The following is a 26,810-nucleotide window of genomic DNA, read 5'->3' as shown; positions in this document are numbered from 1 at the left end:
GATACGGGATCCCTCTCTCTTGAGCCAGCAGAGCCCTGGGGAGCCAGCTGCACCAGGAGCTCTTGGCCGTCCTTCCTGTTCTCCTCTCCGCAGGTCCAGCACCCCCGCAGCCACTTCCTCCTGTGGAGCAGGTACCCCTGTCCCTGGTCCCTGGGCCCGGAGGGTGAGTGGAGCATTAGAAGCGGGGCTGGGCTGAAACTGGCTGAGCGGGGTAGGAGCAGGGGTGGGGGGGTCCAGCTGGGTGCGAGTGGCGGACCCCAAACCAACCCAAGCCCAAGACACTAATCAAAGCTGGACTCAACTAAAACCCTTCCACCACCCCAAATCCTTCCAACCTGCATCCCAATCCCAGTCCTGACCATCACCCTGCTCTGACCCTACCTCAGCCCCAGCCCCGGCCCCTATTCTAACCATACCTCACCCTCACCTCACTTGCACCCCAACCCTAACCATTTACTCATCTCATCCAATCCCAACCATCCATCATCACAAACCTAACCACAGCTCCGACTCTATCATCCTCATCTCAACCCAGCCTTCACTGTATATTAACCATCACCTGCACCCAACTCCAACCTTCACCCTTACCCCCACCCATCACTCAACCTCAATGTCCACCCCAATCCCAGCCTTAATTTGCTTCCAGAATTCCAACCTGACCATCACCCTGACCTCAGCCCCAGCCCAGCCCAGTGATAATCTCTCCTTACTCTAACCCCAGCACCATTCCACTTCATCCATCACCACTTCGTCCGTCTACAGGAGGGCTTCTGGTGCTGTCCAGCACAGTTTGGAGAGTGGGCACTCCAGCCAGAAGCATTTAGAGCCAGATTAAGGAATGAAGTGTGAAATTTCTACTGCCCATGTCAAAGCCAGTAAACATTAGTTATGGATTCTATGGCTCTGAGAATTAAACATTTGGCCTGTGATTGGGGATTTCCACTATTTTGACCATAATCTGCTCCAGGAATTGCCCATCTGTACCCTGACTCCCTATCTGTGGGCCAGTAACCTCCAGCTGGCCATGTCACCCTGTGTTCTTCCTTCTCTAGCCCAATGGGGAAGTTGGGGAGAAGCCTTGGGGTCAGGAAACAGAAACTGAATTGTACACCCGGGCCTAGCTGTCCACAGGGAAACCGCCTCTGCCCTTTCTTCCCCAGCTAAACTTGGCCTCTGGAATCAGAGGTCAGGGACTTGGGGCCCCAGCGCACCCTCCAAGACCTCCTGAGGCACTTGGTCTCAAACAGGCAGCAAACGTGAGTGCCCACTGTGTACCAGGCCAGCTCAAGCCACCCTGATGCAACACATACCAATACTAGGAGTGGGGATTTAAAATCCTGTCTCCAGAGCACCCAAGACTTGGAGACCCAAGGATGAACCTCAGGAACTTCCTGTCTGGGGGACAATGATTTCCAAAAGAGTCACCCAAGGGAGGGATGGTTCAGGGCTGCAGAGCTGCTTGCTCCCTGTTGCTAGCACACCGCTCCCTTTCCCGGGACCCGCAATTTCCCCTCGACCACCAGGAGGCTCTGGCTGTTCACTAGGCCACAGCTGCAACCCAAGTTGCGGGGGGCGGGGCGGGGGCGGGGCACTGTCCCCTTAACTCCAGGCTTTCAAACAGGGACAGAGATCTGCTTTCTGGGCTGTCCCTGCTCTTTCTCTTTCTAGAACAGTTATCTGGGCTGAAGCTGGCCTTTGTGGTGGAACAGGCTGAACCAATAGGCTGGACTCTGGTGGGGCTGACCCCTTTGGGGTTAGGGCCAGGCTAAGTATAGGTGGCCTCTACATTATGTGATTGGAGTGGTCCTGGAAAAGGTCCTCCCCTACGCCCTGTTCCGGGGTCGCTGTGTCCAGAACCCCACCATTCTTCCATCAGGTTCACGATTGCCCTTTTCGGGACCCCAAATGGGAGGAACAGGGGAGCTGGGACAAGATAGCTGCCCTGGCCATAGCAGAGCTGACCCTGACATCCCCTGTGGCCAGGGACACATCTGACCCCCAGTGTGCCCAGCAGGCTGCTTTTCTTCACGGTGAGGTGTCCAGGTCCCAGGGCCCCAGCTATATCATTCTCCAGTGGCCAAGAACCTGGTGTGGAGGCTGGGGGTGCATCTCCCCAGAAGAGGAGGAGGCCTAGGGCTTCCCAGAGAACTGGAGATGAGCCCTTGGGCCTCCACAAATGGCCAGATCAGTCCACTCCGGCAGCCTGCAAGAGGGCTGGGTCCCCCGGGGAGCGGTGTCCTTCCTGTCCCAATCCCGCCCTGTACTGTGCCCCCCTGCTGGGGCACCTTCTGCCTTCTGCAGCGGGCTAAGTCCCACCTGGTCAGCCTGACCGGCCCTGGGCCTCAGCTCACCCCCTTCCCAGGTGTGCCCCCTGGTAGTCATCGGAATCTGCTGAGCCCAGCCCCTGAGGCGGATGGGCTGGGGGCTGGGAGGTCATGAGTTTCCTTTCCCCACTTCCAGCCTCCCCGTTCACTTGGCCAAGTCAGCATTTAGGACCAGGGAGGATTGCAAAGTTGGCAACATGGGTGTGTATGTGGTGAAATATACATAATATAAAATTTACTGTTTTAACTGTCTTTAAGTGTACACCCCATGACATTAAGTACATTTGCAATATTGTGTAACCATCAGCACTATTTCCAGAGCTTTTTCATTATCTGAGAGACTCAGCAATCATCAAACATTAACTCTCCCTCCCTGCAGCCCCTGGTTACCGCTATCCTACTCTACTTCCAGTCTCTGAATATACGTAGTCTGGATATTTCATGTAATTGGAACCCTACAATATTTGCCCTTTTGTGTCTGGTTGATTTCACTGAGCATAATGTTTTCAAGGTTCACATATGTTAGAATTCATTCCTCCTTATGGCCGATTGATGTTCCATTGTATGTACATGCCACAGTTTGTTTATCCACATCCATTCACTGTGGACACTTGACCTGTTTCCACCTTTTAGTGGAATAGTGCTGCCATGAACATTGGTATACTCTGTTAGAGTCCCTGTTTTCAGTACTTTTGGGTATATACCTAGGAGTGGAATTCCTGGATCACATGGTAATTCTATGTTGACGTTTTGAGGAATGACCAAATTGTTTTCCACAGTGATGGAACCATTTTATATTCCCACCAGCAATACATAAGAATTTCAACTTCACATCCTCACCAATATTTATTGTTTTCTGTGTTGCTTTGTTTGTTTGTGAATAGCCATTCTAACGGATGTGAAGTGGTATCTCACTGTGGTTTTGATTTGCATTTCCTAATGCCTAGTAATGTTGAGCATCTTCATGTCCTTATTGGCCAGTTATATATCTTCTTTGAAGAAATGTTTATTCAAGTGTTTTGCCCATTTTTGGAGTTGGATTTCATGGTTTGTTGTTGTTGTTGTTGTTGATTGTAGGAATTCTTTATATATTCTGGATATTAGTCCTTTATCAGATAAATGATTTACAAATATTTTCTCCCATTCTGTGGGTTGTCCTTTTATTCACTCTCTGGATAGTGTCCTTTGATGCATATCCTTTTTTTTTTTTTTTTTTGAGACAGAGTCTTACTCTGTCACCAGGCTGGAGTACAGTAGTGTGATCCTGGCTCACCACGACCTCCATCTCCTGGATTCAGGTGATTCTCCTGCCTCAGCCTCCCAAGTAGCTAGGACTAGAGGTGCACACCACCACACCCAGCTAATTTTGTATTTTTAGTAGAGACAGGGTTTCACCATGTTGGCCAGGATGGTCTCAATCTCTTGATCTTGTGATCTGCCTGCCTCAGCCTCCCAAAGTGCTGGGATTACAGGCGTGAGCCACCGCGCCCAGCTGTTGTTTGTTCTGTTGAGACAGGGTCTTGCTCTGTCACCCAGGCTGGAGTGCAGTGGTGCAATCATGGCTCACTGCAGCCTCGACCCCTCCCCTGGGCTCAAGCGATCTTCCCACTTCAGCCTCCAGAGTAGCTGGGACCACAGGCCTGTTTTTAAATTTTTCGTAGAGACAGAGTTTTGCAGTATTGCCCAGGCTGGTCTTGAACTCCTGGGCTAAAGTGATCCTCCTGCCTCAGCCTCCCAAACTGTTGGGTTCACAGTCATGAGCCACTGTGTCTGGCCAAGTTTTAAATTTTGATGAAGTCCAACTTACCTATTTTTTTTTCTGTGCTTTTAATTTCATACTTAAGAAAGCATTGCCTAATCCAAGGTCATGAAGATTTTCACCTATGTTTTCTTCTAAGAGTTTTATAGTTTCACTTATATGTGTTTCTGGCATCTCTTCCTTTTAGACTCAGGTCTATGGTACCCCTTAGACACTCCCTGACCAGGGGCACTCCATGGTTGAGGGCCTGCCTGTATGGATGTGGTACATTCAGCACACATTGAGCTCATATTAGTGGGGTATGTGTTCCACAGCGCTCTCATGCTACCTTTCAAACCTAGACTTGCCCTGCCACCTCCCCACTCCAACTCTGAACCTCAACTCTGAACCCCTAAAAACCTCACCCCTCTCTTAGTCACTAAGGGGTTTGCTGAATGCCTGGTGGGCTCCGCACTGCTATGGGGCACATATCTTCAGTTCTAGGTCCTGAGAAATGGGCTCTCACAAGCTGTAAAAAACAAGGCAAGGAAAATAGAGATAGCTCTGGGGTAGCTACAGAAACCTCAAAGGAGAAGTTCCAACTGGAAGCCAAATTCATGCTGCTCCTTGAAGGTTGAATAAAGTTTCAGTAGGCAAAGATTATTTGTGGTGGAAATAGAGCTGGGCAGCTAGGGAGCCCGTGAGCAGACAGAACTGCCCCCAGAGTGGGTCTGCAGAGAGCAGGGAATGGGGACAGAGCTGGGGGCAGGAAATGAGGACTTTTCACATCTCATGGGCAATGGGGAGCCACAGAAGGTTTTTGAGCAGGGGAGTGACTGTTAAAGGCAGCACTTTGGCAAGTTCAGTAAAGCCCCATTATGGTCTATAGTTAGCAAGGCAGGTGGTAGGAGACAAGCCTCAGGAAGAAACCATCATTCTAGCTGGGTGTCTTGGAGTGAGTCACTGGGCATCTCTGGGCTCCAGTTCCTGTTGGCTTGGGTGGTGGGGAGGGGGCAGGGAAGTGGGGAAGAGGGAGAAACAGCTGTTCATCTGCCTTAGGGTGGTATCCTTGAGGGGCTGGGAAAGCAGAACTTGGGATAGGGCCAAGGGACACACAGGCTTTTCTGAGGCAGGCCACCAAGTGAGGGCATTCCTGGGCACAGCCTGAGCTGGGAACGTGGCCTCCTGGCTCTCTGCTCGTGGCTGACTCAGAGGTCTTTAAAAGCCCTGCCCTCTTATTGGGTTGGCCAGCAGAGGAGGTGGGGACACAGGCTCGGACTTCTAGCAGGTGCTGGGGCTAAAGTGCCCAGAGGTGTCCCTGGAGGCCCCCGTGTGCCCAGCCAGTGCAGTGCGCACCATCCTCTTAGGCAACAGGAGCAGCACAAGAACCTGCTATGGGCTTCTTGCCCAAGCTTCTCCTCCTGGCCTCATTCTTCCCAGCAGGTAAGCTTTGCGGGCCTAGTGCCTGTCTTCCAGGGCCCAGCCTTCATAAGTCCAGCCCTTGGCAGATTAGACTATGCCTGGGTCACAAGGTTGGTTGCTGAGGTCAAGGGAGGGCCCAACCGGGCAGTGGCCGGGAGCTGGGCAGGAAGCTGCGATCTGTCTTGGAGCCACCCTACCAAACCTCTGAGCAGCCTCGGGCAGTGGACTGACCCCTGGGGCACTGAGAAGGGCTGCTCTAAGTGTGCATTTCTCGGGGCAGGGCAGAGTTTGGGAGCCCATCTGGGGCACCTTCCCTGGGGCAGGTCGCAGGGCTCTGTGGCACCCTGAGGCCTGTATCACCCTCCTCTCTGTCCCCCTGCCATTCTTCCCCCAGGCCAGGCCTCATGGGGCGTCTCCAGTCCCCAGGACGTGCAGGGCGTGAAGGGGTCTTGCCTGCTTATCCCCTGCATCTTCAGCTTCCCTGCTGACGTGGAGGTGCCCGATGGCATCACGACCATCTGGTACTATGACTACTCGGGCCGGCGGCAGGTGGCGAGCCACTCGGCAGACCCCAAGCTGGTGGAGGCCCGCTTCCGCGGCCGCGCCGAGTTCATGGGGAACCCAGAGCACAAGGTGTGCAACCTGCTGCTGAAGGACCTACAGCCCGAGGACTCTGGCTCCTACAACTTCCGCTTCGAGATCAGTGAGGTCAACCGCTGGTCAGATGTGAAAGGCACCTTGGTCACAGTAACAGGTGATAAGTGGGGTGGCCTGGCTGCCCCCGGGAGGGATTCCCAAGCTGCTTCCGGACCCCTTGTCAGCCCCAGCCCTTGTCCTGACTCTAACACCAGCCAGTCTCAGCCTCCGTTCCAGCCCCTGTGTAGGCCCAGGCCTGGTTCTCCCTTGTATTCGCCCAAGTGGGGCTGGAGTAGAAAGCACCTTTCCTTCCCCTAAAAGCCCCCTCCCCAGGGCTCTCTCCTCAGCTGGGGTTTCCAGGGCAAGGGATCTCAGGGGTGGTGGAAGCAGGTCCTGAGCACTGCTGTCTCTGTCCTCAGAGGAGCCCAGGGTGCCCACCATTGCCGCCCCGGTGGAGCTTCTGGAGGGCACAGAGGTGGACTTCAACTGCTCCACTCCCTACGCATGCCTGCAGGAGCAGGTCAGACTGCAGTGGCAAGGCCAGGACCCTGCTCGCTCTGTCACCTTCAACAGCCAGAAGTTTGAGCCCACCAGCGTCAGCCACCTGGAGACCCTCCACATGGCCATGTCCTGGCAGGACCACGGCCGGATCCTGCGCTGCCAGCTCTCCGTGGCCAATCACAGGGCTCACAGTGAGATTCACCTCCAAGTGAAGTGTGAGTTGTCTGGGGACACACCCTTGTGGCTGAGCACATCTGTGGCTCCCTGACAGAAACCAGCCCCTCTCCAGCCCACAGAAATGGAACCTTTGCTCCTGATGCAAAACCAGGCTGCACCTGGGCCTCCAGGGCAGGGCAAGTGGAGAGACACTGCTGAGCCCCGAGGGCTTCGTTAAATGGTTCCCTTCCACCTCCTACTGCTTCGAAGGGGCTTGTCCTTGAGGCCAGGCTGGGCAGAGAAAGGGAGACACAAAGGGTTGGGGAACAGGAGCTCCCACGCAGCTTCAGGGTTGGCAGCGAGTGCCCCGGGATTTACCCTGCGCTGGAGGATGCTGGGGAGGTGGGGTTTATCCCTTTCCTGCTTTAAGCCTGCCCATGACCATGGTGACCAGGGTGTCACGCAGGCACGGCTATGAGTCAGTGGGGAGAAAGCCCGGGTTTCCATTGGTTATGCATCTTCCATCTCAAATGGGGCAGCCTATTCTAGAACAATCGCTGCTCACAGGCATCCGGTTGCTGGCTCCACCCATCCACTAGATGTGAAAACTTCGAGCAAGTTCCTTGCCTCCTAGAGCCTCTGTTTTCTCATGTCTATGGTGAAGATAACAATAGATGGTTCCTGTCTCATAGATTTATGATAAAAATTAAAGGAGATCGGCCGGGCGCGGTGGCTTATGCCTGTAATCCCATCACTTTGGGAGGCTGAGGCGGGTGGATCACTTGAGGCCAGGGATTCAAGACCAGCTTGGCCAACATGGTGAAACCCCATCTCTACTAAAAATACAAAAATGAGCTGGTTGTGGTGGCACATGCCTGTAATCCCAGTTACTAAGGAGGCTGAGGCACTAGGATTGCTTGAACCCAGGAGGTGGAGTTGCATTGAGTTGTGATTGTGCCACTGCACTCCAGCCTGGGTGACAGAGTGAGACTATGTCTCAAACAAAAAACAACAACAACAACAACAACAAAAACAAATAAAGGAGATGACCCAGGTAAGGTATTTAGAAGAGTGCCTGGCACATATTAAACACTTGAGGCCGGATACAGTGGCTCACACCTGTAACCCCAGTGCTTTGGGAGGCCAAGGCAGGAGAATTGCTTGAGGCAAGGAGTTCGAGACCCAGCCTGGGCAACATAGTGAGACCCTGTCTCTACAAAAAATTAAAAAACAAAAATTAGCTGGATGTGGTGGCTTGCACCTGTAGTCCCAGTTCCTTGGGAGGCTGAGGCAGGAGGATCACTTGAGCCCAGGAGTTTCAGGCTGCAGTGAGCTATGATTGTGCCTCTGCACTCCAGCTTGGGTGACTGAGCCAGACCCTGTTTCTAAAAAAATAAGAATAAAACACTTGAATACACAGAGAGAGGCTTTGGAACAAGATTTAAGGAAATGCAGTCTCTTTGTATTGTTGGCCTCTTGCTTACAAACTGGGTAACTATTTTCAGAGCTAGTTTCATGCTGCCTTTGGCCCCCTCCCACTAGGTGGTTGGTCCCTTACCAATAGCTTCCACAGGCCACTAAAGCTAGCAGTGGGGTACCCATGACCGTGTGTGTGGAGCTTACCCCAAATAGAGCAGGGGCAATGGACAGCAGTGGGAAGCAGAAAACTACATCTGGTGGGGTAGGCTGGATGCTGCCCAAGCATCACATGATCAGCTCTCAATGGGCATAGGAATGTGTCAGGCGCAGGGGGTGGGAAAGGGATGGACATGGGCGGACAGAGCATGCCCTGGGTGAGGATGGAAGGGGACTGCTGTTTTATCTGGGCATACTTCCTTAGGACAGAGCTTTTAAAGGGGGGCAAGAAGAAGTGTGCCATCCTCTGCCCTCCCCAAGCACTTTACCCGATACCCCCCACTGTGACTTGCAGATGCCCCCAAGGGTGTGAAGATCCTCCTCAGCCCCTCGGGGAGGAATATCCTTCCAGGTGAGCCAGTCACACTCACCTGCCAGGTGAACAGCAGCTACCCTGCAGTCAGTTCCATTAAGTGGCTCAAGGATGGGGTACGCCTCCAAACCAAGACTGGTGTGCTGCACCTGCCCCAGGCAGCCTGGAGCGATGCTGGCGTCTACACCTGCCAAGCTGAGAATGGCGTGGGCTCTTTGGTCTCACCCCCCATCAGCCTCCACATCTTCAGTGAGTTCTTGGGAAGGTTGCATATTGGCCAGAGAATAGGGAGGAGCTCAGGCCTCAGGGACGGAGGGGAGACAGGGCAGGGCAGGGCCAGCAACTGGCATAACCCAGTGCTTCCTGGATGCAGGGGTGGAGTCCCAGCCCTGCCTTACCATGAAACAGGTGACAATACCCCCCTGAAGGGTGGGGTGTCAGGGGGATCCTGGTGAGCTGGATGAAGAGATGCAGAGCACTCCAGGAGGCTCCACTGTAGCAGCGGGCGGGTTGTGTAGGATGTGCAGAGATTGAGGCTGATTGGCTGAGACCCAGGGACTGTGTGGGGCTGGGGCTGGAAGTCGGCTGGGACCCCCCAGCACTCCCTATGCTGCCATTGCAGTGGCTGAGGTCCAGGTGAGCCCAACAGGTCCCATCCTGGAGAACCAGACAGTGACGCTAGTCTGCAACACACCCAATGGGGCGCCCAGTGATCTCCGCTACAGCTGGTACAAGAACCATGTCCTGCTGGAGGACGCCCACTCCCATACCCTCCGGCTGCACTCGGCCACTAGGGCTGATACTGGCTTCTACTTCTGTGAGGTGCAGAACGCCCATGGCAGTGAGCGCTCGGGCCCTGTCAGCATGGTAGTCAACCGTAAGTGGCCAGGGTGGGGTGGCACTGGACACGGTCAGAGCAGGGCCAGACGGTGGAGCCCCAAGGAAGGGTTGGGGTCCTGGGCATAGGAACTTCAAGGCCACTTACCCGGAGGTGGCCTTGAGCTCACGTCCCAGCTCTGCACACCTGGGCAAGGCTTTGACCCCCCTAGTTCCCTCCTGTTTTATATTTGGAAGTTTAAACTTATGAAAAGTTGCAGAGAAAGACAAAGAATGATTATATACCTTTAACCTAGATTTCCCATTTATTAACATTTTGGCACATTTGCTTTATCTTTCTCACTGTCTACACAGACACACACACATATATACATACATATGAATGTATGGATATAGACTTGCATATATACATGTGCACGTATATGGGCACTTGTGTGTATGCACATCCACTCTATGTGGACATGTGCACTTATACATATATGGACTCTCTATATACATATGAATATGTTATTTATCTATGTATCTACCTACATATTTATATTCCTGAAGTTGCAGACATGATGCCTCTTTACCGCTAAATTCCTAAGATCGTTCTCTTACGTAACCACAATGCAATGATCATGATCAGGAAATTTAGCATTGATAGAAGACTTTTTTTTTTTTGAGATGGTGTCTCGCTGTGTTGCCCAGGGTGGAGTACAATGGTGCGACCTTGGCTCACTGCAACCTCCGCCTCTGGGGCTCAAGCGATTCTCCTCCTGCCTCAGCCTCCCAAGTAGCTGGGATTACAGGCACCCACCATCCTGCCTGGCTAATTTTTGTGTTTTTGTAGAGACAGGGTTTCACTCTGTTGGCCAGGATGGTCTTGAACTCCTGACCTCAGGTGATCCACCCACCTTGGCCTCCCAAAGTACTGGGATTACAGGTGTGAGCCACTACACCCGGCTGATAGAAGACTATTATCCAAGCTATAATCTATATTCACATTTTACCAATGGACCTAACACTGTCTTTTGTAGCCATTTTTTTTCTGGTCCAGAATACAATCACAGTTCACACATTGCATTGGGTCGTTGAGTCTCTTCATTCTCCGTTAGTCTGGGACTGTTCCTCAGTCTTTCCTTGTCATTCTTGACATTGAAACTTGCAGAGTTCAGGCCTGCTGTTCTGAGGAGGTCCCTCACTCCACATTTGCCTGACTTGAATGGCCTGAGACCATGCCCTCTGGGTGGGAAGGCCGCAGACGTGCTGCTCTGCCCTGTCAGGAGGCACTCTGTGTCAGCTAGTCCCATTGCTGATGATGCTCACTTTGGTCACCTGGCTGAGGTGCTGTCCCTAGCCAGGTCTCTCTATTAGTTTTCTCATCTTTGAAGTGGGGCTCCTATCCCCACTTGCAGGGTGGCCCTGAACACTGACTGGGACAACAGAGTGATATGCCCAGCCCAGCCAAGGACAAAAGTGTATTCAGCAGGCACTCAGGCACTTTGGGATCGCCCCTTTCTCGCAGGGCAGTGTGGGACAAAGAGGTGCATAGGTCACGGGTTGTATCAGGGTATCCAGGGAATGCCCTTGTCTGAGGGTGACAGGCTCACCTCTCATCTCTACACAGACCCGCCTCTCACCCCAGTCCTGACAGCCTTCCTGGAGACCCAGGCGGGACTTGTGGGCATCCTTCACTGCTCTGTGGTCAGTGAGCCCCTGGCAACACTGGTGCTGTCACACGGGGGTCATATCCTGGCCTCCACCTCCGGGGACAGTGATCACAGCCCACGCTTCAGTGGTACCTCTGGTCCCAACTCCCTGCGCCTGGAGATCCGAGAGCTGGAAGAAGCTGACAGTGGGGAGTACAAGTGCTCAGCCACCAACTCCCTTGGAAATGCAACCTCCACCCTGGACTTCCATGGCAATGGTAAGACGGGCACTGGCAGCCAGGGAGAGTGGAGGGAGCCTGAGGAGGAGCCTGCTCCAGTCTGTTCCTTCTAGAAGTCTAGTGCACTCAACTGCAGGACTGAGCTAACTGGCTACGTCACATAAAAGACAGGGGCTGTGCAGTGACCCAACCTCAGAGCTTCCTGAAAGTCAAGGCAAAAAGGGAAACACAACAGGTCACATCATTCCTTTTGCACATACCCTGACTCTAAACTTGGAGAGTCCCTCAGAAGCATTCGTTATTTTTTAATTATGAAACTTTGGGAGCAGGCTGTATGCTAGCAGTCAGATGTGGGAAGCCAAATAGAAAAGCAGGGTCTTCTGGCTGGGCGCAGTGGCTCATTCCTGTAATCCCAGCACTTTGGGAGGCCGAGGTGGGTGGATCACGAGGTCAAGAGATCGAGACCATCCTAGCCAACATGGTGAAACCCCATCTCTACTAAAAATACAAAAATTAGCTGGGCATGGTGGTGAGTGCCTGTAATCCCAGCTACTTGGGAGGCTAAGGCAGGAGAATTGCTTGAACCCAGGAGGTGGAGGTTGCAGTGAGCGAAGATAGCACCACTGCACTCCAGCCTGGGCGACAAGAATGAGACTCTGTCTCAAAAAAAAAAAAGAAAAAGAGAAAAAGAAAAGTAGGGTCTTCCAACTTTCAGTATGTGCACTGTCCTTCTCTTCTCCTGAGGGCATGGTAGCTAATTGATCAAGCCAGGTTTTTGTTTTTGTTTTTTGAGATAGGGTGTTGCTCTGTTGCCCAGGCCCGAGTGCAATGGTAAGTTCATGGCTCACTGCAGCCTCAAACTCCTGGGCTCAAGCCATCCTCCCATCTCAGCCTCCCAAACAGCTGAGACTACAGGCCCATGTCACCACACCCAGCTAATTTAAAAAAAAAAAAAACTGTAGCCAGGCACGGTGGCTCATGCCTGTAATCCCAGCACTTTGGGAGGCCGAGGCAGGCAGATCACCCAAGGTCAGGAGCTTGAGATCAGCCTGGCCAACGTGGTGAAACCCCCTCTCTACTAAAAATACAAAAATTAGCTGGGTGTGGTGGCGCACACCTGTAGTCCCAGCTACTTGGGAGGCTGAGGCAGGATAATTGCTTGAACCTGGGAGGCAGAGGCTGTAGTGAGCTGAGATTGCGCCACTGCACTCCAGCCTGGCTGACGGAGGAAGACTCCATCTCAAAAAAAAAAAAAAAAAAAAAATGCTGGCCGCAGTGGCTCACACCTCTAATCCCAGCACTTTGGGAGGCTGAGGCGGGTGGATCACCAGAGGTCAGGAGTTCGAGATCTGCCTGGCTAACATGGTGAAACCCTGTCTCTACTAAATATATAACATTAGCTGGGTGTGGTGGCACACCTATAATCCTAGCTACTTGGGAGGCTGAGGCAGGAGAATCACTTGAACCCAGGAGGCAGAGGTTGCAGTGAGCCAGGATCATGCCATTGCACTCCAGCCTGGGAGACAGAGTGAGATTCAGTCTCAAAAAAAAAGAAAAAAAAATTGTTTGAGATGGAGTCTCACTATGTTGCCTAGGCTGGTCTGGAACTCTTGGCCTCAAACGATCCTTCTGCCTCAGTCTCCCAAAGTGCTAAGATTACAGGTATTAGCTACCATGCACAGCCAAGCCAGGTGTTGGACATAAGCCTGGGCTCTGGCTCTGAATCTTCAACCACGCTGCAGCCAGCTACTACCAATAGATCTGATTTTGCATTAAAGGGCAAACCCTCCTGATCCACCACAAAGCCCAGAGCTACCTACAGTAGTGTGGGGAAAGGAGAACCCTGGAAGGCTTTCTGTATAGGGCAGCATGTGGGGTTGAGAGGCAGGACCCTTCCCAGCCTCTTCCTCTCCCCGCAGCCGCCCGTCTCCTCATCAGCCCAGCAGCCGAGGTGGTGGAAGGACAGGCAGTGACACTGAGCTGCAGAAGCGGCCTGAGCCCCACGCCTGATGCCCGCTTCTCCTGGTACCTGAATGGAGCCCTGCTTCACGAGGGTCCCAGCAGCAGCCTCCTGCTCCCTGCGGCCTCCAGCACTGACGCCGGCTCATACCACTGCCGGGCCCGGGACAGCCACAGTGCCAGTGGCCCCTCTTCACCAGCCATTCTCACTGTGCTCTGTGAGCAGCCACCACCTGCTGCAGCCTCCTGCCGGGACCCACCAGCCACCCCACCTCCTCCAGGCCCCCCAGCCCTGTCCTGCCCTGCCCCACAGTCTACATCAGGAGGGCTGGGTCACAGACCTGGCCACAATGGGCCTTTCCATCTGGGGCTGAAGTTTAGGAAATGAGGCTGGGGCCTTCTCTACCTCCCCATGTCTTTACCCTCCAATCCCAGCCCTGTGGGCTCCTCTGTCCCAGCCTCAAGCTCAGCATGGGCACCACATCCATGCTTTGTCCTCATGGGTGAGCCCTGGGACACCACACTCCTCTATTTGTGCACATGCCCCACAGGCTGTGCTGGGCTCCCATAGATGCCAAGGCAAAGCCCCTCAGCACAGGGACAGACAGTCCCTCTGCATCCGCCAAGCGGGGAGGCTCCGTATAAGACCAAGGGCCTGATTCCAGAGGCTTCCCCTGACACGTGTGTGCCAGAGCCACGTCCCGGAACTGTCAGAGGGCAGCAGCCTCTGCAAAGTTTTCTGGTGTCTGAGTGAGATCACATGGGGGCCTTGGCTGACTGCTCTCTTTTGGCCAACTGTCTCCAGAAGCCTTCAGGAAGAGGCCATTCTATGCATTCGCTAGTATCACAGGAGCTGGCTTGGAGATCAGAGATAAGCTGCAGGGCAGATCTTGAGGGGAGGCTCCGTGGTAAGGCATTGGGTGCAGGGTGGGAGCAGAGAGCATGACCCCCAGGGATTGCTAGGTGGACACCCTGCTCAGCAGCAGATGGGACTTATGCAAGGTGGCAGCCATCCCATACAGCACCTTTGTCTGAGCTAGAAAATGGTGCTCCTTCTTCTGGGAAGACTCAGTAAGCATCAGGGCACAGCTAGCTTGAGGAGCATGAGCCTAGCTTGAGTTCCACCCACCCTGGTCTGGCTGCCCTTGTGCAGTGCACAGCTGTTTGGGGCAGCCTTGGGGATCTGCCTTTGTCCAGTGTATTCTGGGAGCCCAGCCAGGCTTGTGGGGCCCTGGCAGCAACCGTGGGATGAGTGCCCATGTTCTTCCTCCCTGCAGACCCCCCTCGCCGACCAACATTCACCACCAGGCTGGACCTTGATGCCGCTGGGGCCGGGGCTGGACGGCGAGGTCTCCTTTTGTGCCGTGTGGACAGCGACCCCCCTGCCAGGCTGCAGCTGTTCCACAAGGACCGTGTTGTGGCCACTTCCCTGCCGTCAGGGGGTGGCTGCAGCACCTGTGGGGGCTGTTCCCCACGCATAAAGGTCACCAAAGCCCCCAACTTGCTGCGTGTGGAGATTCACAACCCTTTGCTGGAGGAGGAGGGCTTGTACCTCTGTGAGGCCAGCAATGCCCTGGGCAATGCCTCTGCTTCAGCCACCTTCAATGGCCAGGGTGAGTCGGGCAGGGAATGGGCGGCATGGGGGCAGGGGCTGGAGCTCTGGACTGTTCTGCTCTGAGGAGGATCTAATCAGGCAAAACCACTCTGTGCAGCAGTGGGGGCCCCTCGCTGCCCTCCTCCACATTCAGGAAGATCAGAGCTGCCCCTTCCCATGATCTCTGTTCAGGCCGGGGACAGGCGTCACAGCTGGTCCCTGAGGAAGGACTCCCCAGCTGGGACAGTTGGGCTGCCTTGTCCTCCTTCCCTGTGCTGCAACCCTCTCTGCCCAGGGCCCCCACAGTTCCCAGGGCCCACTTCTCCTAGGCTGCCCTGTGAGCTGGCTTGCTTTTCTCCCCAACCCTGTGAGCACCCCAGGGGGCCTCCTTCCTGTTCCTTCCAGGCTGGGCGGCTGGACCCCTGGCTCCTGGGGGCCGGGGGTGGTCAGTGAGCCTGTGCTGCCTGCTCTCCAGCTACTGTCCTGGTCATTGCGCCATCACACACGCTTCAGGAGGGCACAGAAGCCAACTTGACTTGCAATGTGAGCCGGGAAGCCGCTGGCAGCCCTGCCAACTTCTCCTGGTTCCGAAATGGGGTGCTGTGGGCCCAGGGTCCCCTGGAGACCATGACACTGCTGCCCGTGGCCAGAACTGATGCTGCCCTTTACACCTGCCGCATCCTGACCGAGGCTGGCGCCCAGCTCTCCACTCCCGTGCTCCTGAATGTACTCTGTGGGTGACCAGCATGGGCAGCCTGGGGACTTGGAAGGTGGAGGGGTGGTCTGGGGAGAAGCAGCGGCTGGGCTGGGGTTTGGCGAGGAAAGAGCATGGCTTAGGCTGTGTGTGTGGCAGGAGGTGGGGGACATAGTGTGGCAGTTGTAATGTGGTGAGCTGGGCTGGGTGGCCTCAGCTCCCTCTGTTCCTGCAGATCCCCCGGACCCTCCAAAGCTGTCAGCCCTCCTAGACATGGGCCAGGGCCACATGGCTCTGTTTGTCTGCACTGTGGACAGCCGTCCCCTGGCCTTGCTGGCCCTGTTCCATGGGGAGCACCTCCTGGCCACCAGCCTGGGTCCCCAGGTCCCATCCCACAGTCGGCTCCAGGCTAAGGCTGAGGCCAACTCCCTGAAGTTAGAGGTCCGAGAACTGGGCCTTGGGGACTCTGGCAGCTACCGCTGTGAGGCCACAAATGTTCTTGGATCATCCAACACCTCACTCTTCTTTCAGGTCCGAGGTGAGTGTCAGTCTTCTGAAGATATGGTAGACTCTGATGCCCTGGGGGCTACTCTGGTCAGACTTTGGGCTGGGTGCTGTGAATTTTGTGCAGCAGAAATGTGTCTTTTTCAGTCCTGGTAATGGCAGTTTCCAGCCAGCCAGCAGAAGGCCTCCCTTTGCCTCCAGCTAGATATTTTCACCTGTAATAACTGCAGCAGCCACTAGGAGGCAATGGCAATTCACAAGGTGGCTTGCTTGGTGGGAGCACTTTCTGAAATAACTTATTTTGTGATTATATAATTTTGTTACATAGTAAACATTCTCATACATATGTATATTTATATTATGCATATATGTTTATGTATGTATATACAAGTACAAATATACATTATGTATATTCTTATGCATAATATATTCATATTCTTTATATACACATATACGTGTGTGTATGTGTGTATATATTATATATCTATACTATATCTAATATATTATATATCTATACTATATCTAATATATTATATATCTATACTATATATATAATATATCTATACTATATATAATATATCTATACTATATATAATATATCTATACTATATAATATATATTATATATCTATGCTATATATAATATATAATATACCATATATCTATACTATATATTACATATTATATATCTATACTATATAATATATTATGTATTATATCTATACTATATATTATATATTATATATTATATCTATACTATATATTATATATATTATATATAGTCTCTATAAAAATCCTATATATAAAAATATATACACACACATACACGCACACACATATGTGTATATAAAGAATATGAATATATTATGCATAAGAATATACATAATGTATATTTGTATGTGTTACATATGTATTGTATATAATTGTATATTATATACAATATATAATATATATTGTATATAAATATGATGCTCAAGGTCAGTGTGTGTGTGTGTGCGCATGTGTGCTCCTTTAAAAGAGGACAGGAGGTGGGACAGGGTTCTAGAAGCCTGGGGGCATGGGAATAGTCCCCATTCCCACCCTTCCTAAGGGTGGTGGACTCCAGACTTGAGTTTCTTGGGAGAACCTTTTTTAAACACCAAATTTTACATGTATGCCCAGTGGATATTTTATATCTATATATAATATAGATATAATATATATATAGATATTTTATATCTATATATAATATAGATATAATATATATATAATATATATATAGTCTCTATAAAAATCCTCCCACAGGCCGGGCACTGTGGCTCATGCCTGTAATCCCAGCACTTTGGGAGGCGGAGGCAGGCGGATCCCTTGAGGTCAGGAGTTCAAGACCAGCCCAGCCAACACTCTACTAAAAATACAAAAATTAGCCAGGTGTGGTGGTGGGCATTTGTAATCCCAGTTACTTGGGAGGCTGAGGCAGGAGAATCGTTTGAACCTGGGAGATGGAGGTTGCAGTGAGCCAAAATTGCACTTCACTCTAGCCTGGATGACAGAGTGAGACTCTGTCTTAAAAAAAAAAAAAAAATTCTCCCTAAACAAATAAACCAGGAAAAAGGAAAGATAATAACCATAATGCGAAAGTCAAAGGAACATGCATGCTTCTTCCACCGCGGTGACCAACAGCACCAATTTTGGGACATTTACTTTGAGCCTCGGTTCTGTGTATCTTTTCTTACTTAGCATGCCTATTTCGCAGGGAGAAATTGAAGGTTTGAGTTTTAGGAGCTTTTCCCCAGTTGCATGACCCTGCTAGCTGTGGTCTCAGGCATGGTCTGTGTTCTTGCTTAGCATTCCAGCTGTCCCTCCATCTCACTCCCTGCAACCTGGGTTTCTCCTGCTTCAGACCCAGGGGCCACTGAGGAGCTGCCCTTTGCCTGGTCCCCAGGTCCTGTGCTCTTGTAGCCTGGAGTCTGGATGCAGGGCTAGCCTGGCGAGGGCGCTCAAGATCACATAGCTGCTAACATTCCCTTCCAAGCCCTTGGTCACCCATGCTGAGTCCAGCTCCTAGTTAGGACGATGGCCCTGGGATGATCTAAATCCCTCCCTTTTCAGTACTTTATGGGTTGAACCAACATTTGTCAGGAGCTAACACATGCAGGCACAGTGCCTGGAACTGGGGTCACAGGTCACACAAGTCCAGTGCCCATAAGGCTTATGCTTTGGTAGGCGAAATATGACTGACACAGTAAAACCATCCCACCAGGTGGTGGGAGGTAAATGCCAGGATGGAGCCTGTGCAGGAGAGTGGGGAGCAGGGGGGGCCAAGGCATGGGGCTGAGTGGGCCCTGCCGGTGGTCTGGAAGGGGGCTGCAGCTCCAACACACGGGGTAGGGTTGTGTAATCCTAGGTAGACACGCACATGGTCCCAGACTGTGAGAGGTGTGGTGGAGAGCCTTCACCTGTTCTTGGTTTTCCCCTGCAGGAGCCTGGGTCCAGGTGTCGCCATCACCTGAGCTCCAAGAGGGCCAGGCTGTGGTCCTGAGCTGCCAGGTACCCACAGGAGTCCCAGAGGGGACCTCATATCGTTGGTATCGGGATGGCCAGCCCCTCCAGGAGTCGACCTCAGCTACACTCCGCTTTGCAGCCATAACTTTGACACAAGCTGGGGCCTATCATTGCCAAGCCCAGGCCCCAGGCTCAGCCACCACGAGCCTAGCTGCACCCATCAGCCTCCACGTGTCCTGTAAGGACTTTTGTCCCATCCAGGTGTGGGGGAAGGAATGCAGTCCCCTGGTCCCGGGCTCTGTCACATGACACAGCCCTGGATGAGGGACCCCCTGGCTGGGTCCTGACCACTCCCCACCCTGTGTAGATGCCCCACGCCACGTCACACTCACTACCCTGATGGACACAGGCCCTGGGCGATTGGGCCTCCTCCTGTGCCGTGTGGACAGTGACCCTCCGGCCCAGCTTCGGCTGCTCCACGGGGACCGCCTCGTGGCCTCCACCCTACAAGGTGTGGGGGGACCTGAAGGCAGCTCTCCCAGGCTGCAGGTGGCTGTGGCCCCCAACACACTGCGTCTGGAGATCCACGGGGCAATGCTGGAGGATGAGGGTGTCTACACCTGTGAGGCCTCCAACACCCTGGGCCAGGCTTCGGCCTCAGCTGACTTCGACGCTCAAGGTCAGTGTGTGTGTGTGTGTGTGTGTGTGTGCGCATGTGTGCTCCTTTAAAAGAGGAGAGGAGGTGGGACAGGGTTCTAGAAGCCTGGGGGCATGGGAATAGTCCCCATTCCCACACTTCCTAAGGGTGGTGGACTCCAGTCTTGAGTTTCTTGGGAGAACCTTTTTTAAACACCAAATTTTACGTGTATGCCGAGTGGATAAAACTAAACAGGGAATTTCAGGAGGAAGTGCAGCAGGGGAGGGGAGGTCTGTGGTCTCCCCATTTGCCCCCAGCCAGGGTCAGGGAGGAGCTCAGGGCCTTCCAGGACTCTGTGGAACTCTACTTGGGACCACTCAGGAGCAAGTGGGCTATTCCCAAGCTCGACCTCTAAGCCCCATTTATAGGTGGGCCACCTGAGGCTCCCAAAGGCCAAGGGGCTCCCCAGCAGTAGGGGCAGCTTGCCCACATGGAGACAGGTGGCCTGCTGTACACAGCCTCAAGACCCTCACTGGTGTCCTGTGCCCTCCCTCTCCCCAGCTGTGAATGTGCAGGTGTGGCCCGGGGCCACCGTGCAGGAGGGGCAGCTGGTGAACCTGACCTGCCTTGTGTGGACCACTCACCCGGCCCAGCTCACCTACACATGGTACCAGGATGGGCAGCAGCGCCTGGATGCCCACTCTATTCCCCTGCCCAATGTCACAGTCAGGGATGCCACCTCCTACCGCTGCGGTGTGGGCCCCCCTGGTCAGGCACCCCGCCTCTCCAGACCTATCACCTTGGACGTCCTCTGTGAGTCTGGCTGGATGCAGGGTGGGACTGAAAGGAATGAAAAAAGCCCACAGGGATCAGGGCATGGCCGGAACCCCACAGGTGTCCAATGGGGAACTCGGTACCCAGTAGCTAGTGGAGCACTGGGCAAAGAGCATTAGAGTAGGGGGCACTGGGGTGAGTCCTGTCTGGGCAGAGGAGCAGTGCCTCAGATTGGGTGGTTGGGAGCCATGGGGGGTGGGGAACCAGGGCCCTCCTGAGTTTGAATGCGACCTGCAAACTGGCCTCCTGCAGGCTGTCGCCTGTGACTCCGTGTAAGCCTCTCATGCCCTGCAGACGCGCCCCGCAACCTGCGCCTGACCTACCTCCTGGAGAGCCATGGTGGGCAGCTGGCCCTGGTACTGTGCACTGTAGACAGCCGCCCACCTGCCCAGCTGGCCCTCAGCCACGCCGGTCGCCTCTTGGCCTCCTCAACAGCAGCCTCTGTCCCCAACACCCTGCGCCTGGAGCTGCGGGAGCCACAGCCCAGTGACGAGGGTTTCTACAGCTGCTCTGCCCGCAGCCCTCTGGGCCAGGCCAACACATCCCTGGAGCTGCGGCTGGAGGGTAAGGCAGGGCCCAGGCCAAGCCCACTGAGATGGAAACCCACTGTGATGTCTGGCTGGGCCCAGCTGATCCTGGCCTCCTTGGTACAGGTGTGCGGGTGATCCTGGCTCCAGAAGCTACCGTGCCTGAAGGTGCCCCCATCACAGTGACCTGTGAGGACCCTGCTGCCCACCCACCCACTCTCTATACCTGGTACCACAATGGTCGTTGGCTGCAGGAGGGTCCAGCTGCCTCGCTCTCATTCCCGGTGGCCACGCGGGCTCATGCAGGCGCCTACTCTTGCCAGGCCCAGGATGCCCAGGGCACCCGCAGCTCCCGTCCTGCTGCCCTGCAAGTCCTCTGTGAGCAGAGGGTCCTTGGCCAGGGCTGCCCAGGAGGAGGGTGGTGGAGGGTGCTTCTAGGCTCTGGTGGGAGTGGGCACAGGACTGCAGTGGGCCCAGGAATGGGCAGTTGGGGAAAGAGGACATCGGTGCTGGAGAAAGAGACAGTCCTATAAGCCCTGCCTGGAGTACTCTGCCCACAGGACTCCTGGGAAGGTGTCACTTCTAGGAAGTGGCCATTGGTCCAGAGGCTTCAGCCTGGCCAACCCCAGGCAGCTGGGCAATGGGCAGTACAGGGTGCCTAAGCAAGGCCCCCATCTGTGCCCTGCCTGCCCACAGATGCCCCTCAGGACGCTGTCCTGTCCTCCTTCCGGGACTCCAGGGCCAGATCCATGGCTGTGATACAGTGCACAGTGGACAGTGAGCCACCTGCTGAGCTGGCCCTATCTCACGATGGCAAGGTGCTGGCCACGAGCAGTGGGGTCCACAGCTTGGCATCAGGGACAAGCCATGTCCAGGTGGCCCGAAATGCCCTACGGCTGCAGGTGCAAGATGTCCCTGCAGGTGATGACACCTATGTTTGCACAGCCCAAAACTTGCTGGGCTCAATCAGCACCATTGGGCGGTTGCAGGTAGAAGGTGAGTAGGAGAGAGAGGAGGAGGAGGGGCTCTGATGCTGTCAGGTCCAAGTCCATGAAAGGGGCTGGAGCTCCCACTAGAGCGGGCTATCTGGTCTGAGAAAGCCCTGCCTTGAGAAGCCTAATCTGATGGAAGAGGCACAGCTCCCACTGGAGGGGGCACAGTTCCACCTTGGAAAGCCCAATCCCAAGTCAGACTGAGACCTTCCCACAATGTGCAGAGGCCCCTCAGAAGTCCCACCCAGAGGCTCCAGCCCCCGAGGCCTACAGATCCCCAACCATCTCTCTATCCTCCGCCCACAGGTGCGCGCGTGGTGGCGGAGCCTGGCCTGGACATGCCTGAGGGCGCTGCCCTGAACCTCAGCTGCCGCCTCCTGGGTGGCCCTGGGCCTGTGGGCAACTCCACCTTTACATGGTTCTGGAATGACCGGCGGCTGCACACGGAGCCTGTGCCCACTCTCGCCTTCACCCACGTGGCTCGTGCTCAAGCTGGGATGTACCACTGCCTGGCTGAGCTCCCCACTGGGGCTGCTGCCTCTGCTCCAGTCATGCTCCGTGTGCTCTGTGAGTATGAACCCCCTCCCCCACCTTAGTCTCCCCACATCTCACGTGCCCACCTCAGTTCTTCCTCCTCTTCTGTCTGCCAAGAGTGAAGGCTTCACGGATATTGAGTCCTAGGTTGGAATCCTGGCTCTCCCACTGTCTGGTTGTGTGACCTTGTAAAATGGGGAATACATCATTCACCTCATCTTGCAAGTAGTATAAGAAATAAATGGCTGGGAACAGGGGCTCATGCCTGTAATCCCAGCACTTTGAGAGGCTGAGGCGGGCAGATCACTTGAGGCCAGGAGTTCGAGACTAGCCTGGTCAATATGGCGAAACTCCGTCTCTACTAAAAATACAAAAATTAGCATGGCATGATGGCATACACCTGTAATCCCAGCTATTCAGGAGGCTGAGGCAGGAGACTCGCTTGAACCTGGGAGGTGGAGGTTGCAGTGAGCCAAGATCACCAGAATGCACTCCAGCCTGGGTGACAGACTGAGACTCTGTCTCAAAAAAAAAAAGAAAAGAAAAAAACAAAAGAAAGCATGCTGAGTGTCTGGCACACAATAAGCCCCCATCAGTCTTGGTCTCCCACCCCAGCCTTCACCAAGGCCTACACTGTATCGGTCAGCTATTGCTATTGACCACACCAAAACTTACTGCTTCAAACAAAAGCCATGTTATTTGCTCAATTCTGTGGGCTGGGCTCAGCTGGGGAGTTCTTCTGTTGTTCACACCTCATGTGGCTGCAGTTATCCAGTGGTCTCAGATGACTGCATGCTCGTGGCTGCCGGTTGGGCCACATGTGCCCAGCAGGCTGGCCTGGGCTTCCCACATTGTTGTGTTCCAACCACAGAGCAGAAGCTACAAGGCCTCTTGAGGTCTGGCTCTGAAGTTGCACAACGTCACTTCTTTCTTCAGTTGGTCAAACTGAGTCACAGATTCAAGGAGTGAGGAAATAGGTTCTGCCTCTTAATGGGAGGAGCAGCAAAGTCACTGTGCATGGGTACAGGGAGGGAGGAATTTGTGGTCATTTTCTGCAATCACCATACTCCCTTCCTCCCCACAGACCCTCCCAAGACGCCCACCATGATGGTCTTCGTGGAGCCTGAGCGTGGCCTCCGGGGCATCCTGGATTGCCGAGTGGACAGCGAGCCGCTCGCCAGCCTGTCTCTCCACCTTGGCAGTCGACTGGTGGCCTCCAGTCAGCCCCAGGGTGCTCCTGCAGAGCCACACATTCATGTCCTGGCTTCCCCCAATGCCCTGAGGGTGGACATCGAGGCGCTGAGGCCCAGCGACCAAGGGGAATACGTGTGTTCTGCCTCAAATGCCCTGGGCTCTGCCTCTACCTCCACCTACTTTGGGGTCAGAGGTGAGGGGAGGGGGCTCCATCTCCCAGGCCACTCTGCACAAAAGGCCAGCTCTTAGGCCCAAAGGCTTCCTTCCCTGTATCCCTCCTGCTGCAGCACGATTTGCCTGTCTACTCTAAACTGATTGCTAGGAGCTCCCTTGTTTGGAGAGCTTCAGAGATAAAGCAAAAGTTAGAAGGTGTCATCTTGGGTGGGTCCCTTTGGAAGGAAGCACTGGGGGCTTGCAGCTGTGGCTGCCCTGAGTCCCGCTCTGTGTTCCAGCCCTGCACCGCCTGCATCAGTTCCAGCAGCTGCTCTGGGTCCTGGGACTGCTGGTAGGCCTCCTGCTCCTGCTGTTGGGCCTGGGGGCCTGCTACACCTGGAGGTGGGTCTGGAGCTGGGAGTGGGCCAGAAGATTGGGGTAACGCAGCCCACCTCATCTTCTCCCCAAATTCCCCCAGGTCCTTTAGGACCTCCTATTAAGTTCACAGGCTGCCTACTTCCTAGACTGCCCCTCCAAATTGGGAATCCCTTCTAGAATTGCCCCTAAATCCTCCTTGCTATAGTTTTCTTCTTTCCTCCTCTCTGCCCTGGCTGTGCTAAAGCAAGGGCTAGGGAGGAAGACAGAGGAAGCACCCACTCTCCATGAGGTTCCCACGCTCTGGTGGTCTGGAGCCAGCCTGTGGGGAGCGGGAGAGGAATGGGGGCAGGCGGTGGGGAGGGGAAAGGCTCTCTGAGTCCACTCTGGGCCTTGCAGAAGGAGGCGTGTTTGTAAGCAGAGCATGGGTGAGAATTCGGTGGAGATGGCTCTTCAGAAAGAGACCACACAGGTATCCATTCAACACACGCGGGCAGATATAATACCCAGCTAACCCACAGTGCCGACTGGCATCTGGAGACTGCTGTCATTTAGAGGATGGTGCCTGGGACCACGGGGAGGTTGGGGAGAGCGTGCAGGGAACCAGGAGCCCCTCAGGAGATAGGAGAGCCCTGTTCTGCTTGGGGCAGAGAGAATCCCTGTGTCAGCTGGTGGCTGGCTTAGAGGACTAGGGGAGACTTTCTGGACTTAGCAGCATCCCCTCCATTTCCAAGACACATATGTTCTGACTCCCTCATCTTTGTTCTGAGGCCTCTTCCCCACTCCTGAGCCTGCCCATCACCTGGGCAGAAGTGAAAGTCAGTTTCTCCTCCCCTGTGGTGTGTCCCTTCTGCAGCTGATTCACCTGGTGGGCCAGGGCTCCAAGTCACACTTCCAGCCATGCACACTCCCACCAATCCTCTTGGGACCCTGCCTGAGGCTGGGGGCCTGGGGGCCTGCCTTGGCTCCCAGAGGCCTCCTGTGACCAGGGTTTTCTCTGTGGGAAGCTCATTGATCCTGATGCAGCCACATGTGAGACCTCATCCTGTGCCCCGCCCCTGGGCTGACCAGTGGTGTTGCCTGCCCTCTGGAGGAGAAAGTGGCCAGCATCTGTGATGACTCCAGCCTGTGAATGTGAATGAGGCAGTGTTGGGTTCTGCCTGCCTCTACAAAAACAGCTCTGTGACATCTGACTTTTTGTGACCTGGCCCCAAGCCTGTTGCCCCCTCAAAAATGGGTGGTGAGAGGTCTACCCAGGAGGGTGTTGACCCTGGAGGACACTGAAGAGCACTGAGCTGATCTCGCTCTCTCTTCTCTGGATCTCCTCCCTTCTCTCCATTTCTCCCTCAAAGGAAGCCCTGCCCTTTCACATCCTTCTCCTCGAAAGTGACCCTGGACTTTGGTTGGATTACAGCATCCTGCATCCTCAGAGGCTCACCAAGGCACTCTGTATTCAGCAGAGTATCAGTCAGCCTGCTCTAACAAGAGACCAAATACAGTGACTTCAACATGATAGAATTTTATTTTTCTCTCCCATGCTAGTCTTGCTGTTACAATGGTTTATGATGTTGGGGCTCAGGATCCTTCTATCTTCCTTTTCTCTATCCCTAAAATGTTGCCTTTGATTGTGAGGCTCATCATGGCCCCTCATTGTCCACATGCCCTCCAGCCAGAAGAAGGAGGAGTGGAGGTAGAAGCACACCCATGCCCATGGTGAACGCAACCCAGAAGCTGCACATGACTTTTCCACTCACTTCCCATTGGCGGGAGTATTGTCACATGGCTACTCCAAGCTACAAGGGAGATTGGGAAATGTTTTTGAGTCCAGAGGACATTTGGAATTGGACTTCCAAAGGACTCCCAACTGTGAGCTCATCCCTGGGACTTTTGATGTTGTTGGGAATGCCACCAGCAGGCCATGTTTTGTCTCAGTGCCCATCTACTGAGGGCCAGGGTGTGCCCCTGGCCATTCTGGTCATGGGCTTCCTGGAAGAGGGGATCACTCTCACACTAAGACTGAGGAAATAAAAAAGGTTTGGTGTTTTCCTAGGGAGAGAGCATGCCAGTCAGTGGAGTTGCCTAAGCAGATATCCTTGTGCCAGATTTGGCCCCTGAAAGAAGAGATGCCCTCATTCCCACCACCACCACCCCTACCCCCAGGGACTGGGTACTGCCTTACTGGCACTTACAAGAGTGGAGGGCAGACACAGATGTCGTCAGCATCCTTGTTCCTGCTCCAGATGCATCCCTGTTCATGACTGAGTGAGCTCCTGTCCTTTTCCTGGAGGCCCTGTGTCGGGCTGTTAAAGAGAGTTACCAAGAAGGAATCACGTGCCCCTGCGAATCAGGGACCAAGAGGAGAGAGCTCTTGAGTGGGCTAGTGACTCCCCCTGCAGCCTGGTGGAGATGGTAGGAGGAGCTAAGAGCCCTCTGCTCTAGGATTTGGGTTGAAAAACAGAGAGAGAAGTGGGGAGTTGGCACAGGAGCTAACAGGCTGGGAGGCAGTTGGGGGCCAGGTGAACTTTGTGTAGCAGAGGCCGCACCCTCCCTCATTCCAGGCGCATTCATTTTCATGCTCCATTGCCAGACTCTTGCTGGGAGCCCGTCCAGAATGTCCTCCCAATAAAACTCCATCCTGTGACGCAACTGGAGTGAGTCTCTTTCTTGTAACCCAAACAGCTGGGCTAGAACAGAGGAGTCACATGTTAGTGGGGTTTATTCTTAGACACTATCTGTAGGAGGGGGCCAGGGGCTGCAAGTTACATGACATTTATCACAAATTACCTTATGCTGAAGTGATTTGTGTCTCTTTCTGCTCCTTGAGGCTTCGTGTGTTGCTCACATTTGCCACCCATGATGACCAGCCCCGTGCATGGCACGCAGCAGGTGGGCACGTGA

At 54.0% G+C, this 26,810-nt stretch overlaps 1 protein-coding gene across 2 annotated transcripts; it reads left to right on the top strand.

Annotated features, from left to right (window-relative positions):
* SIGLEC1 (sialic acid binding Ig like lectin 1) lies at nt 1–26,558 on the top strand. 2 transcript variants are annotated; one of them, XM_032143126.2, is made up of 22 exons: nt 1–131; nt 5,348–5,505; nt 5,879–6,238; nt 6,540–6,836; nt 8,708–8,974; nt 9,348–9,602; nt 11,172–11,471; nt 13,352–13,609; nt 14,669–15,004; nt 15,461–15,718; nt 15,915–16,217; nt 18,644–18,904; nt 19,034–19,345; nt 19,865–20,116; nt 20,432–20,701; nt 20,791–21,042; nt 21,361–21,660; nt 21,963–22,223; nt 23,275–23,577; nt 23,837–23,939; nt 24,312–24,384; nt 24,920–26,558. In XM_032143126.2, the coding sequence occupies exons 2-22, from the start codon at nt 5,457–5,459 to the stop codon at nt 24,977–24,979; spliced, it is 5,130 nt and encodes a 1,709-aa protein (XP_031999017.1). In that variant the 5' UTR covers nt 1–131; nt 5,348–5,456; the 3' UTR covers nt 24,980–26,558. The 2 variants fall into 2 exon arrangements, with proteins under 2 accessions (XP_031999017.1, XP_031999018.1); XM_032143127.1 differs by lacking the exons at nt 1–131; nt 24,312–24,384 and having other exon boundaries at nt 5,351–5,505.
* Nucleotides 26,559–26,810: the final 252 nt, after the last annotated feature.

This window comes from Hylobates moloch, unplaced genomic scaffold (genome assembly GCF_009828535.3).
Source record: "Hylobates moloch isolate HMO894 unplaced genomic scaffold, HMol_V3 SCAFFOLD_21, whole genome shotgun sequence".
NCBI lineage: Eukaryota > Metazoa > Chordata > Mammalia > Primates > Hylobatidae > Hylobates > Hylobates moloch.
Note: the sequence above shows the minus strand (reverse complement) of the source record. Positions and strands in the feature narration are given on the sequence as shown.

Coding starts and splice junctions, on each gene's coding strand:
- SIGLEC1 (XM_032143126.2), top strand. CDS start 5,457: ATGGGCTTCTTGCCCAAGCTTCTCCTCCTGGCCTCATTCTTCCCAGCA. Junction 5,506..5,878: donor GGCCTCATTCTTCCCAGCAG/GTAAGCTTTGCG, acceptor TTCTTCCCCCAG/GCCAGGCCTCATGGGGCGTC. Junction 19,346..19,864: donor AGCTGACTTCGACGCTCAAG/GTCAGTGTGTGT, acceptor CCCTCTCCCCAG/CTGTGAATGTGCAGGTGTGG.